We start from the raw sequence: 15,158 nt of genomic DNA, 5'->3' as shown, positions 1-15,158 counted from the left end.
GAAGACAACTGGCTCTTGCTTTGGTTCTAGTCAAGTTTAAGGAAGATTACAGGAGACAGTGTGGAAAACAGTTTGCTGGGCAATGGGAGGTCATTGATTTTCTAAGCGACAGCTTGACCAAAACGGACACTCTATTGATTAGAGTTTTCCTTGGGATATTTGTAGAAAGCTGGAAGAGACTCAGAAAGCTTTAAAGCACAAGTCTGTATATGTGCTGTATGACTGTCCACACAGACTACTACAACATCTTGCACTAATTTGGTTGCTGTAGAGATTCCCCTTCTACTCTACAGCTCTTTTTCTTCTAATAAAAACACCTCTTTTTATTTATACCCCTGAACCTGCCACCTTCAGACGCTGTCTTACAAACACATTTTTTTCCTCTCCTTCTCTTTTTTGCTTCTATTATTTAGCCATAGCATCACATAGCAGCAGGCTCCATACTGTCTGAACTGAGCGAGGGTCTGTGTGCACAGGTGGCACAGCCTCAGTAAGTAATTATTTACATCTTCTGGCGTGCCATTGCGATCTTACCTAGCCTTATTAACCTAAACACTCTTCTGCACAGCAAACAGTGGATGTGCTGCACACATTTGCAGTTGTTGTAGTGAAGGCACTGGGAGTGAAGCAGTCATCATTGCAAACTGTTATAATATATTTAGATATAATATATATATAATACAAATCTTAATAAACATCTCTTCCATTGCATTGTTTACAGGTATAGGCCTGTTTTGGGGTATTTAGGTATATCATTATTTTTCTTCTTCAGTTTTTTTAAAAATATATGTTTCTTCATCAAAATCTGAAAAGTTTGTGGTTGTTTCAAAAGTTAATATTGTTTCATTTCTAAAACAAACTTGACAAAGATTGGCTTCTCACAGCTGCTGTCCAGCTTTTTAGACAGATTTTATTTGAGATATCTTACTCTAGAATTTCACTGTTTTTGTTTGTTTAAGAAATTTTAATTTAGAAACTTCATCTGATACAGTGCCTTTGTTTCTATGAACTATCACATTTGATCCTTGAGCCTCAAACTGACAGGACAAAGGCTGCTGTTCGTGGTAAAATCCAGTTTAACCCCCTGTGAAGGCATCATGTCTCTTAGGCACGACCCTCTAAAGTTACCAATGTAAAAAAAAAAAACTTACGCTGAGTGTAGCAACACTGTCTGATATCCCTCTGTCTCACCCTAATGTGCATTAGCTTTTTGCTTATTTACCAGTAAACTAGTCATTGGATGCCGCTGCATTTTTTATGTTTTGTTTTGATCTGCCACCAAGTGAAAGGTTGGATTCACATTCAGGAGTTGAGCACAGAGCTTGATTTTTCTCCTCTCCACGCTAATTCGACCCACTTTATCAATTTATTATTACTTTTGAAAGTTGTTTTTGTTTTTTGGTGTTCGAAAGGCACAGCCCCGCCTATTTTAGTAACCCTCCATGAACACTTTGAACAGTCAGGCTTCCAATTTTCTCTGTTGTCTTTTAAACTTTTATTTGCATCCACATAAGTACGTGTTTCTGCACGCTGCATGTACATTATCTGATATGTAAAAGTACAATTTCTAGTATATTTCTAAATGTATTATTATTTTTTTTTACCATTTTTGTTGTGAAGCACTTTGTGATATCTTGAAAGTTGCTATATGTAGATAAAATATTACCTACTTACTAACTTTAAGAAAAAAATAAACTAAATATGCAACCAGTAAACACGTCGTCATACAGTGGTGCAAAAAAGGCTCCTTATGTTTTTTTGGGTGTGAGTTATAAGTGTGTTTCTGTTCCCTGAAGTGCACAGGATGCAAATACACATAAGAAAACTGACAGTAATATGGATATATTACTGTCTGAGAGAAATCATGCAAATCACTGAGAGTAAAGAGTATTACCTCCTCCTCATGATTGTGCTAGTCTATATGCTAGCCTGTATATGATGACAAAGATTACTTTTAAGAGACTTTCCTCACTCTGCATTTTGCAGGAGTGTATTCTAAATTTAAGGTCATGAAGAGTTGAACGCGGTGTGCTCTCAGTGCTATCGGTGGCTTTTTGAGGCCTTTGGTTTTCTTTTATCTGCAGCTAAGTTGGATTTTAGCTTGACAGCACTCACAGCTGGATGCTTATTACGTTAACGCTCAGCCATAAACGCCAGTAAAATCCCAGCCGGATGCAAACTCATTAATTCTTTCACATGTAAGCTGCAGATACTTACATTCAGAGTAAACACAAACAGGACATAAAGTCAAAAACTAAGAAAAAGCATGTTCAGTGTTTTAGTTATTTGGCTCTCCATCTGCGTTTTCAATATATTCAGTCATACGATAGAACTGAGATGTAATCTGCCTTTAGGAATTTATACCAAGACATATTAAATTTCACTGTTAATGCTTAGATAATTTTTTTTAAATCTCAGATGCTAATGAAATCCAGATATCCAGATGTGCGATGTGCGTGTTGAGGCCAGCTGTAAAGGTAACCACTTTGTCATAATATAACAGCACGTAGCTGAGCCTTTGAGTGACGAGATCTTCTATTACACAGATGTTTGTCATCAAAAAGAAATATTTCAGTGGGTGACACTTATTTACACAAATCTGCATGGCTTACCTCTGCTTTGGTTGATTAACCCACTATAAACCTCATGAGCCACTTACATCTACAATATCTAATCAGGCTTCCATCTGTAGAGCAAACACCTTCAGGCACCTCCTATCAGTCTCCTGCTGTCAGTTACAACACAGAAAGAAGCAAAACTACAAAACTGTATTTTAATCACTGACTGTGTTTTGTGCTTTCTGTAAAACTCATTTATCTCACTAACAGATGGATCTCCTATCATTGTTGTACTGTTCAACTAAGCTGTGTTAACTACCTTTTAGCATATTATAGTCTGCAGTCAATATTCTCCTACATTTTTTTTTATTTATTCACGATTTATGCATCTTGTAATGTTTAACTATAATCTCTATTTTGGTGATTGTCCTAATCTACAAGGCTGTCGCTTTAAATAAACACACTCTCTACCGTTTGCATTAAACGGGACGTTTTAAATTTGCTTAATGCGTCTGACAAAAAACTCATTTCAGATCTTCATTCCACTTTGTAAGTTATGTCAAACAGCACCTCTGGTCTCAGGCTTGCTTTCATGTTTGATGTCGCCCACACAACCATATGGTATTGCTCTCAGGATTTTTTCCCCTTTTTTGTGTTGCATTTCTTGCCATTACTCACATCCTGTGTTTTCTTCAGCAGTGTGTAAATCTGTCAGATCCTCTCAGTGGCTATCGCGGTATTTTAACGTGAAAACGGCCCCCTTTAACACAATTCTTTTAAATACTCAGGGTCCCTTTTTTTGTAATGAAAATCTCTGATAACTATTCCTATGACATCACAGGATGGTTTTTAGAAATATGATGAGAATATTTAAATTCTGAGTTTGTCTCTAAATGGCAGATAGAAGAAAAATAACAGGTTTTGAATTTGACATTAAATAATGAAGCATTGAGGACTACTCAGACTGTCTCGCTGCTAAGAACTGGAAGGGAAAAAAGGGGCTTTAATGAATCTTTTCTTTGAGGTTTCAGCCAATTCTAATGCAGAGACTGGATGAAGTAACAAAAGGGAAAAAATATTCATATTTCCGCCTGAAATTGTGGCTTATTATAAACGTAACACAGGGGTAATAGCTTCACTTAGAAGAACGTGTGTGCGAAGCAGCGTACTTTTTAATGCCTGCGCCTCCTGACCTTATGGCATTAAGCTCCACAGGAAAAAGAAAAAACAGGTGGGTAACACCTTAGAGAAAATTGTTAGCATTCCCGTGTAGCAAGAGATAGGAGAGCCCACACGCTGTCTCACTCATCATCATGCTCAAGTATTGGCTAGTTATATACGAGTAATGCACAGGATGAATGTACAGTCTTCTAGTAGTTGAAGCACATCTCTTCCCCTGAAGAAGCATGGATATGTTATTTCCTTTTTCTTTTTTTTAAAGATAAAATATAGATCACCAGTGTCCTCTGTGCCTCTCCGCGGCCTGTTTGTCCTCCATTTACAGTTCATGGCAGCCGGTGTGTAGTTCAGGGAATTCTGCTTTGGGGAGCTGTGATTGGATTTCCATTCATCTGGCAGCTTTTGTATAATACTCGAAGTGGAGAGGACCTGGCTGGATCACACCACATATTTCCTCCAAGGAGAGCCCCTTCAGAACCAGTCAGGCACAGGCAATGCAAACATGCAGCTGAAAAGGAGAAGCCAGACATGCCAAACAATCATTCAGAGACTCACACTGACTGCTGCAAAATCCTGCGCACTGCAGAGGGATAACATCCAAAATGATTTATCTGGGAAACAGAGAGATTTTTGTTTTCAGCGGTAAACATCATTGGGTTTAGATTACACCGCGGTTTTCATAAATTTGCTGCTGCGGGACCCAAAAGTATTCGCTCTTGTGTGAAACTAGTATCTGACAATAAAGAATAAATAAATAAATAAACCACTGTGTTATGACTTCATCAGCCAGCAAGGTCTTATAGGTTCAGGGTGTCTATACACCACTTTCCCTCACAGGCAGCTGAGTTTACACTTATTGGCCTCCTCCCAGAGGCTGAGCAGTTACTGATGAAAGAGAAACAGGAAATATGAAAATATTAGTGGATTTGACAACCAAGTAAGATAACCTCTGTATGATCCTGGAGAGCTGATGAGTACATACAAATCCTGACGAAGCTCCAGTCCTTCAGCTTCTCATTGCCTATTGGTGGTCAATATGGGAATTAAGAGGGAAGCAAAGGTTTTGAAGTTCGCTCATCATGAGGGATAAACTCATGCAGAGAAAGAAATCCTAGCACAGAATGAATATTTTAAGAAAGTGGCACCTGGTGAATGCCTTTTGTCTAAACTGGAATGTATCTTTATTGGGGGCAATGAGAAGAAAACGCCGTGCTGGGTCATAGGATCTGTATGGATAATGGATGATGAACGTTCTCATTTTTGGTTCTTTTTTTTTCTACTAGCATTGAGTGTATTTATTGTTACCACTAGAGGCAATGTGGGGCATTTTTGGGGGAGAAGTTTCCCAGGCTTACAACCAATTTTATCAGCAAGTGCAATTGTGGGCATGTGGAAGCATGTTTTCATATAACAGATAATGCATATCAACAACTGATGGGCGATAAAAGCTAGCAACGATAGGGTAGGAAAACAGAAAATAAGCAGAGCGTCAGAAAATTCAAGGTTTCGTGAGGTAGGAAATGTATATGTTTCATCCAGTTGTGGAGACAAACTGAGAAAAGCTGGTATCATCCCTTCACACAATTTAAAGATGTGTAGAAGAAGACAGCAGCATAAATCAGTTAGTAGGTATCTATTTAATCTATCTAGTAGTAACATCTCTTAATGAAACCATGCCTTTTTCAATAAACTGTCTTTGGACTTTTCATAGAATATGTGTTTTTGCTCTACAGACAGCCATTAGTTGCAATGTTGAAAGATGTTACAATAGGAAGGATATTTGCAGTAAAACGCTCAAGAAGGCAAAATAAAGAAGTTAACCGCATTACCTTGACTCAAAACAAAAAGAGAAATATTGTGTTTCCTTTTTAGCTACATAAAAAGGTCTGACTTTATGCATCCGTGAGCGTTTGAAGAAGTTATCACAGTACACCTCCTTCTGCCTTAACACAGACACACACACCTCATCAGTATAGGTTGTTATAGGCCAGCGGCAGTCCAGAGGTCAGATCATTACCGATGCAGTCATGGATCATAGATACACCTCTTATATTCGTCCTTCCTTTATCATTCCCTCGTGACCTCATCTGCTGTTGCACTTCTCATCTTTAGGATTAGAAAATGAGCCAATCTTTCTCCTCCACACTTATGCTATTCCCTATAGAATCAACACAGGTATTCCATCATTATAATTATTTGACCATTCATATTAACTGGCAAATTTATCAGCGGTGGCTATTGCACCATTAGTCACATTCTTCTTCATTTTGCAGAAGTAAAGCAGCCACTTCAGAATATTACAGCTGTTGTGTTGGATGTTCTTAACATACTGAGGAGTCCATAAAGAAGTAAAATGCACTAGATGAACTGTGACTTTTCCCTGACGAAGTCATGTCTGTCTTTTTTTTTTTTAAAATCAGATAGCACAGAGCTTGTGCTGCTGGCAGTGGGAGCTGGCAGGAACGGCTCAAAGCCTGTGAAAGTCAAATGCTGTCTCTTTCAGTTTGAGAGAACAATTTTTGAAAATGTGAGCTACAGTAAAATGCACGATGCCTGAAGCATGCTGTACTTCCAATTTTCGTCTACAGTGCCACGCAGCAATGAAGCCTGAATAATACGGTGGGAACTATTTGTTCAGCTCTAATGTGTAAAATATGTGAGGCACATGCAGCATTTGTTGAATTAACATACAAATTGCTGATATATTATCTTATGGAATTTTCCAAATCTAGCAAGGCAGCGTTTTCTTGTCAAAACGTTTTATATTCTGCACTGCGTACAGCCTTAGAAGCGGCGTAGTGATGTTTTACACTGATGAAATAACCAGGCAGCTTACCAGAATGTTATCACTTCTATTTAGTCACACTGTGCTGAGCACTCATGCATAATTGTGTACATAAGCGTCTATCAAAATCGGAGGTCTGTTTTACAATATTAAGCCGACTCCATTGACGATCCCCTTGCCCTTATCATGATACAGTGGGCATCTAACGCCGACTGGCTTTTGGAAGTAAGAATTTGAGCTCAGCACTTTCTTCCAGGCTTTGGTCGTAACCGTGCCTTCTCAAAGCCCACTGTCAAGCTCGTCCTTTGATGTATGGATGGAGGCATTTTGTTCAAAGGGATAACCTTTTCTGGGCACTTCTTTGAAATGATAATTCACCAGTCTGCTGCAGGTGAAGCTGGAGCTCTCTCGGCAGAGAGGTCAATCAAAGTCAAATGGAGGAGCCACTCACGGCTTTGCCTGCGTAACCAGTGCCAGCGTCTGGCTTCTACTGTCAGTCCTGCTCCCAGCTTAATCTCTGCTTTAGATAAACGGAGCAGGCACGGGGGATGTCACAGCGACAAGGAGACTTGAAGTAGCAAAACGCGCAACCGCCCGTTGCGTCATCGTGGTCGCGAAAGATCTAGGAATGTTTCGGCGTGGTTGTGTGTTTACACAGTCCCGACGATACATAAATGCCATATACAAGCTGAGTTTTTCCATCGCTGCAGGCTCCGCGCACCAGTGGTGAGGGGGACACAGCTGTGTGTAATTACGTCAGTAATAAACCTGGATATGGTCCACCTGCCTCAGAGTGAACCCTCTATCCAATCCAGCGCGTCCGACAACAAAGGAGACGAGTGCTCACTGATTATGGCTTTGATGATGCAGCTAGACGGCAGCGTTTTATGGAGATATTTCTGTCTCACGAATAATTCCCTGAAATTATTCAATCAGTATCAAACAATGACATGTGCTAGTGGTGTATGATAACTGACGAAAAAGACCCATATGTCACACATGTAACGTCAGAGATGAATAAAACCCAAAGAAAACGAACACAATACAGTATATATTTACAGTATATGTACGTATGGTATATACAGTGATATGCTCCTCTGCGCTAATGGATTGGCAAGGTCTACTTCTACCCAGGGTCCATTCACTAACAACCCTGAACATGTTTTGAATAAAGGGAATTAATTATTTCTGCTACAAATACTGTATATCAGTCTCTTGTTGCTGTCCATCTGGATGTAAGCTTTCAGGATTCTACATCCGCCAGCGTGCCTGTAACGAGGCGGCATAGGATACACAGACACAGCTCTCCCTTGGGTTCAGGCTCCAGCTGGCGGAGACATGCTAGGGCAACCTGTCCCTATTATTGTTTGTGACAGAACCAAGAAGGAAATGCAAGTAGCAAAAGTGCGTACGTGGAGCCTGCATGTCAGATTCTGCTGGCAGTGCCTCCAATGTAATTATGGGCATGGGTGGCCAGCTATGACAGCTTATCTGTTAGCCAGCCAGTAGGTGTCTGGTGCACCTGGTGAGCTGCATGCCACAATGATGAACCACCGATACACAAATTAAAAATCACGTACAGATTTTCATGAAAACACGAGACGTTTGCTAATGGCAATTTCATATCGTCTCATGCTGCTCATGAACACAGCAGCACACGCGTCTGGCACCATGTCACAGAGCTAGCCACTCCCAAATCTTGTTTCTCAGCATTTCATGTGCCACGCTAATGAGTTACAAATGCATGGGGTGAACTCATGGCATTATCATTTTAATTAGTCTCATACATAGACAGTTTGGATGAGACCTGTTTGTTCACAATTATAATAGAGTTATAGGTTTTGAGTTGATTAGGCTAGATGAACAAAGTGTTTTAGAGAGCATTTTAATGAAACAACTGAAAATAGGCATACTTCATTGTAAAAATCACAACAAATTAATACTAATTCATCAGGAATGAAATACTGAACAACCTTTGTCTCCTTTAAAGTTGAGATTTTGTGGGAAATGTAACTAAAAAGAGACCCAACTAATTTGAAAATACTTTAAACCCGATATTAAATTGAACATAGTTCAAAGGCATCATGTCAAATTCTAAAATATTAAGATATTATTGGAAAGTGTTAATTAGTGAGAGAATCTATCAAAAGTAAAGGCAGGGAGAGTCCTTGGCAGTCAGTGAAAAGCGACAATGGGAAATAGTGGAACAGTTCATAGTTTACAGTAATGTTTTCCCACTTGGGGATTTCATCATATACATAATATTTAAAGATTCTGAGAATCTGAAGAACTATCAGCAATCGCATTTGCAAAGTGAAAGGCCAAAAACAGTACTGAATGTCTATGACTGTGTTGAAAACCAATATGCAGGAAATCAATGCCTTGGCAACGCTAAATCCACAAATCATAATTAAAACTTGGCCATGCAGAGAGAGAGAGGGAGAAAAAAAACAAGTTCCCGAAATATCGCCACCTTCTCTGAGCCCAAGCTTGCTTATTTAAAATGGGCAGAGGTGGAGTCCAACTTTGGGCTCAAGAGTAGAAGAACCATCCAACTTTTAGTTCACAATTCATAAGCCAGGATTTGTAATGCAATTGGGGGGTGCCTAAGTAAATATGGCAGCGAGACTTTGCCAGTCTGTGAATATACGGGTTTTAGAACCATATATGACATAGTAAGTCAAAGGAAGTAAACAACATAATTTCAGTGTTTCAAATATTTTGATTTCTATCATTTAAATCATTCACTCTCACACTTGGTGATTTTCATCTGTGGAAAGTTTACTAAAATAAGCATTGTGCACCATTTTCAATTAGCCCTGTTTTAAAAGTGTTGTGATTAGGATCTCAACACTTTTAAAACAGGGCTGGAATACATTAAAAGATATCTTAAATTTCACTTTAACTGCTTTTAAATTAAAGAAGGGTCTGTTTTGTTTTAATAAAGCATCCACAAGCTTACTCATGCCTAAGCAAAGACAAAAAACACATCATTTCTCTCAATAACCTTTGCAGCATTTCTGTTAATATGACCGTCCGCCCTGTGTACAGCCAGGGGACGTGGTCCTTTTGTGCTCACCCTAACAAAAATCCCTCCAATCAGCGATGAGTAATGAGTGGGCAGGTTATCATGCAGTGATCCCAGCTTTCTAATTAGTCTTCCATTAACTTTTCCAACCTTGGTAACCACAGGGTGCACACACACATGCGCGATTCACATCCTCAAACTGAAATATGGGATCTCCACTCCAAAGTCAAAAATCTAAAATTAAGTATTTAGTAACAGTTTATTTACTCTGCAGTGTTCATTTAATCCTTACTTTCACCCTGGTTGGCTAGAAATGGCTTTTTTGTAGAACCAATTTTCACCATGTCGTCCTTCCAGAATAACAGCAGTCACATTATGTGTATCATCCCATAAAATGATTTGTGTGTTGTTCCCTGTCCATGTAAAATAATGATTAAAACATTAGTTGCACAGGAGTCTGACTGTTATTCAGGGAAACTGTTAGTCATCGGAAAATGATCCATCTATGCTACCATACCTGTGCACGCAGGTGACACGCTGCCTCTGTTTTTTTTAAGGTACAAACTAGTGAAATGTACTTTTTTTTAAAGAAAAAGTCACAGATCAGACCTTCTCTGGCTCTTATGAATTCTTTGCAACACTTTGTTTAGATACAGACTGAATGTCAATGTTCAGCACCGGCATTTTTGGTTTCATTTGGCATCCTGGTCTAGCTGATGTCTGTCAAAGACCATACAATGTATTTCTGATCTGCAGAATAAAAGACGCTGCCTGAGCCTTGTGCAGAATGTGGACGCGGAGCAACAGAAACTAGACAAAAAGATTGACAGTCGGGGAGAGAGAAACAGAGAGCGTATACATGACATGGATACAAAGATTTTCTGTTTTGGTTTTTTGGCTTTAGCTCATATTCCCTCAGAGCAGTATTTCCCATTTTATCATGTCTAATAGTGCATACGCGAAATGTAATCAGCACCCCTGGTATGTGTGTGTCCAAATGCACGCGCACACCAGTCTCTTTGTGCGATGCAAAGCATGAATCCATGATTCATCCTGTTTCACAGTGGGCAGTCGGTTTTAGAATGGAGCGTCACAAAAGAGTGATGGAAATTCCTGGGGAGCTGCTGTCCTGTGGCCTTCCAGCACCCAGTGGTATGCACTATCTTGGCGTATTATTGCTTTTTCTGTTTGTCAGCGAGCCCACGACTTCAAAGGAGGCTTAAAGCATTCTTTCATTTTCTGTCAGGGTTGAAGGGTTGAGAGAGTGAGTCTACATTTTATGAACAAAGCCCCCCCAAGACATCTAGCAAAATAAAATGTTACCATCCGAGATGCAGCTCCTAACATTTACTCCAAAGCACTGATCATAAACTATTAATAGATGTATGTCTGTATGAGCACCAGAAGGGTGTCTCTTTGAATTGGATCCTTGTGCTGGGCTAGGTCAGGAATGGGGCTAAAGCTGGTGGGCCCCCTTTATTCCACTGGAACATAAAATCCTGCACGGAGGAGGATGGCGAGCAGATAGCTAGCATTACGGCTGTTGTGTAAAATTGCCATTATTCAGTCAAGCGATTATCTGCTGCCGTGGTGTGTAATGCGTCTCTGTGACCGTGACTGATGCCTGCACATCTAAGACTCTGCTGGAGAAGGGTGAGACTGAAAGAGGTGACCTCTTTCTTCTGAGTTCTGTGAATCGTTTTTAGACACACTGTCAAAGTGTGGAAAACACAGTGCCAGTGGATCTGTCTTAAACCCAAAGCAGCCCTCTTCTTTTAAAAGGTGAAAAATTAAACTTATGTAGAGGTAAAGAAAACAAAAGTTTATCTTTGTGATGCATTTATACAGATTTATTCAGATTACATGATAATTTGCTATTATTATTATTATTATTAAGTCCTCCAGGCAACCAGACTTCTGTGTAACCTAACATCTATCCATCCTCTCTGTGCTTTAAGGTTGAAACCATTCAGTATTCAGTGTGCTTAAAGTTTCTAAGTGAAAAACATAACGATTATGAATTTAGACTGGGCCAAAAAAACAGTGGAGGAAATAGCAGTCAACTAAAGGTTAATTAATATTTAATATTTGCAACTATAACTTCTTGCCAAGTGAAGTGTAGGAGTCAGTGAGCTCATTCAGCCATTTATCTGTTGTTTGTTTAGTTCATAAAATAGAAAGGAGCCTTCATAACCCCCCTGTGCTGAATTTTGTAGACCTTTTTTTTCCACTGGCATACAGTAGAATACATTTGTTTACTTTATCTTAGCAGCAAGTAGAAACCCATGGCAATAACAAAAGACAGTAGGCTGTGGCATCATCAGTCAAGTCACTTTATAGCTCTGGCTTGTTTTAGGCTCTTATGCATCACACAGTTTCAGAGGGTCTGATTGGGGCCAAATTTATTAGCATGGCAAGCATAAAGCCAGATGCATAAAGAACTAACTTCAGTGACAAAAACAACAAGGAAACTTGAAACAGATGGTATCCCCCCCCCCCCCCCCCCTCCACCCTCCACCCCTGTGGAGCTCTGCTTCCACGTAGAGACAGAAGCACCTGAGACAGAACTGTGGCAAGATGCTTGGAACAACCTACTAAATAACAGTGCACTGACACAGTGCAGAAGACCTGCCTGTTTTAAAGGGAAATGGTAGCGGCTCCAGATATTTCAGGGTCTGACTGAAGTTTAATAGCTAATGAAACGATCCTTGTTGTTAGTTTTGGAAGCATTCTCAGAATACTGTTTTTTATGACATCGAAACAGGAAATAATAAGTCAAAATCTTGTTTTATATTAAACGCTTTTGATTTTGCAAAATATGTATTTGTGGCATTTAAATGAGGTTTCAGTACAAAATGTAATTACTCCGTGTTTTTCTTTTCAGCATTTTTAATTATGGCTTTATAATTAATTTGCTACTCCTCTTGTAATTTTCAAGTTTATTCCTTAACTTTTAATGTTGATTTCATGTCCTTTCACATACAGAGGCTTATGCCCTTATCACACGCCCCATTAAATAATGCCTATTCTGATGTAATGTGCCGTACTATGTGCCAAAAGTTGTCCCAGCTTGTATTGTTTAGATGGTCTTTGGGGTAACTAATTAGATTACCGCATGGCGACCACTATTGTCAGATCTAAATTTGTCCGGTTAGTTTTTCTTCATCAGATTCACAGAGAGCCCTTTCAGCAATGAACACGCTCGTTAATTACTCTTCCGTATCTTTTCTTCTTCCCGTGCAGATCAAACGGGTCATTTTCTGCGTCTTCCTCGAGACTGATTTTGCCATCTACAAGAAGAAAATGTCTGTCATGTTTCAAGGTACGTGTATTCACTCGCATCATTGCTGGATCGTTACATTTTTTCTGCTACCCGACACTTTGTTGTTGAATTGATTAACACGCCGACTTTCTACAAGTTTTCCAAGTTTTGGACAACCTGTGATGTCACCGCCTAAGTAACTGAACATATGCATACATGTGTTCAGTTAGTTAGGGAGTGACCTTGTGTATCCTTGGAAACATCTGCAGTGAGAATTATCCTGTTCTTGGAAGCAGTAGTGTAAGGACCTGTCAGGTTTGGGTGACACCTTCAAATGCAAACATATTCAGCGCAACCAACCGCACAGCCTTTGGGGAGATTAGCGGTGAGAATTTATGCCGACAAGGTTGATAAAATAAGTGTCAGGTTCTCTACATATTGCCTCACGATCTACCTGACCTATAATAGCTGTCTAATGGTTCGTGTGCTTGCCGTGAATGAGCGAGCTGATATTTCACGTGATCGCTGATAGTTTGATGAGAATTTAATGCCGGATTTGATTGACTGTAATAATAGTACACAACAGCAATTGTCTCCTGAAAAAAGCTAAAATATTCCGGGATGCATAGCAACCGTGACCGTCCTCTTGGTTACTGCTCTCCAATTGTGTGTGTGTGTGTGAAATAAACAAACATCCATTATCTTCTACTCCCACTCTCCTTTCTGTCCCTTGCTCAATTCCCTCCCCCCTTTCATGCCATCATCTTTTTTTTCCGGGGACCAGGAGCAGTCACCAGCTCTGATGGGGGCTCCACAGAGGATTGAGTTGAATAGCTGGGGAGCTGAAAGAGGCTGGCTGGCTTCACCAGCCTAGCATTACCTTCCATTTACCTCACTTTTCGCTCCTCACCTCCCCAACGGAATACCGGCTCTCAGGCCTTCATCTCGCTGCTCCCAGATGGAGAGTGTTTTGTTCTCCCTGCACTCCCGTCATCTCTCCCGCTCCCCGCCCAGACTCTTCCCTGAAAGATTACATTCTGAGGAGAGACCTTAATTATACTGCCTGCCCCCATGCACCCAGTACCCGTCTCATCATATTAGTGCTTTGAGATGAGAATCTGGAGCTGTTGTTCTCCAGTTATCACTCTCACCATTTAAAAAGTGCTGTGAGTGGATAAATGGCTTGTATCTCCCTGTGATTGGGAACAGGGAAGAAGCAAAATGACAGCTTGTGTGTATGCGTGTGCGTGCCACGTAAGGCATTCAGAAAAGTTTTGAGACTCACATTACTCTGAGCTAAATCTTTAAAAACTATTGTGTACCAAAATGTAATGAGTTGCTAATAAGGGAGGCCGAGGTCAGTCTTTGATTAAATTTGGGGTCATTTCAAAAGGTTACTACAGCACACACCGTGATGCAAGTGCTTTTGACATCAGTGTCTTACCTGTCACGTGTCCTTTGACCCCTGAGGTCAGGGCCACCTTTGCCCATCTTTGCTCTTTGCGGGCAGGAGAGGATAATTGGCTTAATAAGCATGACATTCCCACTCAGGGTCACTGTCTTAGTTAGGCAGACACCTTCATGCCGCCCTCACCCACACCTCTTCTCATCTTTCACCTCATGTGGAAGTTGAAAGAATTTAATTCTCTGTCAAAACAAAACTTCTTTCAGGTTTTACCTTAAGGAAGAAAAGAATGCTAAAATAATTACTTATGCTGTGAATGTAGGCTAGACACTCACAGAAGCGACTGGATTCGTGTGTTTTATCCAGCCACGCCGCACTACGTAGATGGCTTCCAACAGTAGTTGAAAGGTGTTCTTTGAAGAAAGAAGTGCTGATTGGTATGATTGCATCATGGTAGGTAATGCATAACCCCATAGTGTGAAAAGACTTGCATTTAGCCTGCGCAGAATGGCAGTAGTGAATCAGAGGCTGTGAATTAGCTCTGCAGGTGTGCTCGAGCACTTTCAGCACATCTCATCATCCTCTCTGCTAGTGATAGACAGTCAGGTAGATCTTACGGCAACACTGAATGCATCACACAGAGACTTGAGACCATTCTGTCTCCTGCAGCATCCTCTCGCTTTCAATAACCCTCTGTCACGTCTGCACTTCCTGTTCTCCTTACTTATTCTCACTCGTGTCTCCCTTTATTCCTGTGCCACATGCCCATTTCCTTAACCCTTCACACCCTTCATCCTTCCCCATTACATTGAGGAGAAGCTTCTCCATCACCTCCTTTATTTGCATACTGTTATAGAGCTCTTGTGAATGGTGGCCTTGATCTTTCTGTAATTTGTATGTGTGTGTGTGGTTATGCGAAACTCGGGATTTTCCCCGTGACA

At 40.3% G+C, this 15,158-nt stretch overlaps 1 protein-coding gene across 1 annotated transcript in view; it reads left to right on the top strand.

Moving 5' to 3' along the window:
* Positions 1-15,158, top strand: part of macrod2 (mono-ADP ribosylhydrolase 2) — a 414,494-nt gene that overhangs the window by 366,236 nt on the left and 33,100 nt on the right. Inside the window, exon 9 of the mRNA XM_063492022.1 lies at positions 12,794-12,872. Coding sequence (XP_063348092.1) covers positions 12,794-12,872 — 79 coding nt within the window. The remainder of the gene's footprint in view (positions 1-12,793; positions 12,873-15,158) is intronic.

Source organism: Pelmatolapia mariae, linkage group LG13, assembly GCF_036321145.2.
Source record: "Pelmatolapia mariae isolate MD_Pm_ZW linkage group LG13, Pm_UMD_F_2, whole genome shotgun sequence".
NCBI lineage: Eukaryota > Metazoa > Chordata > Actinopteri > Cichliformes > Cichlidae > Pelmatolapia > Pelmatolapia mariae.
Note: the sequence above shows the minus strand (reverse complement) of the source record. Positions and strands in the feature narration are given on the sequence as shown.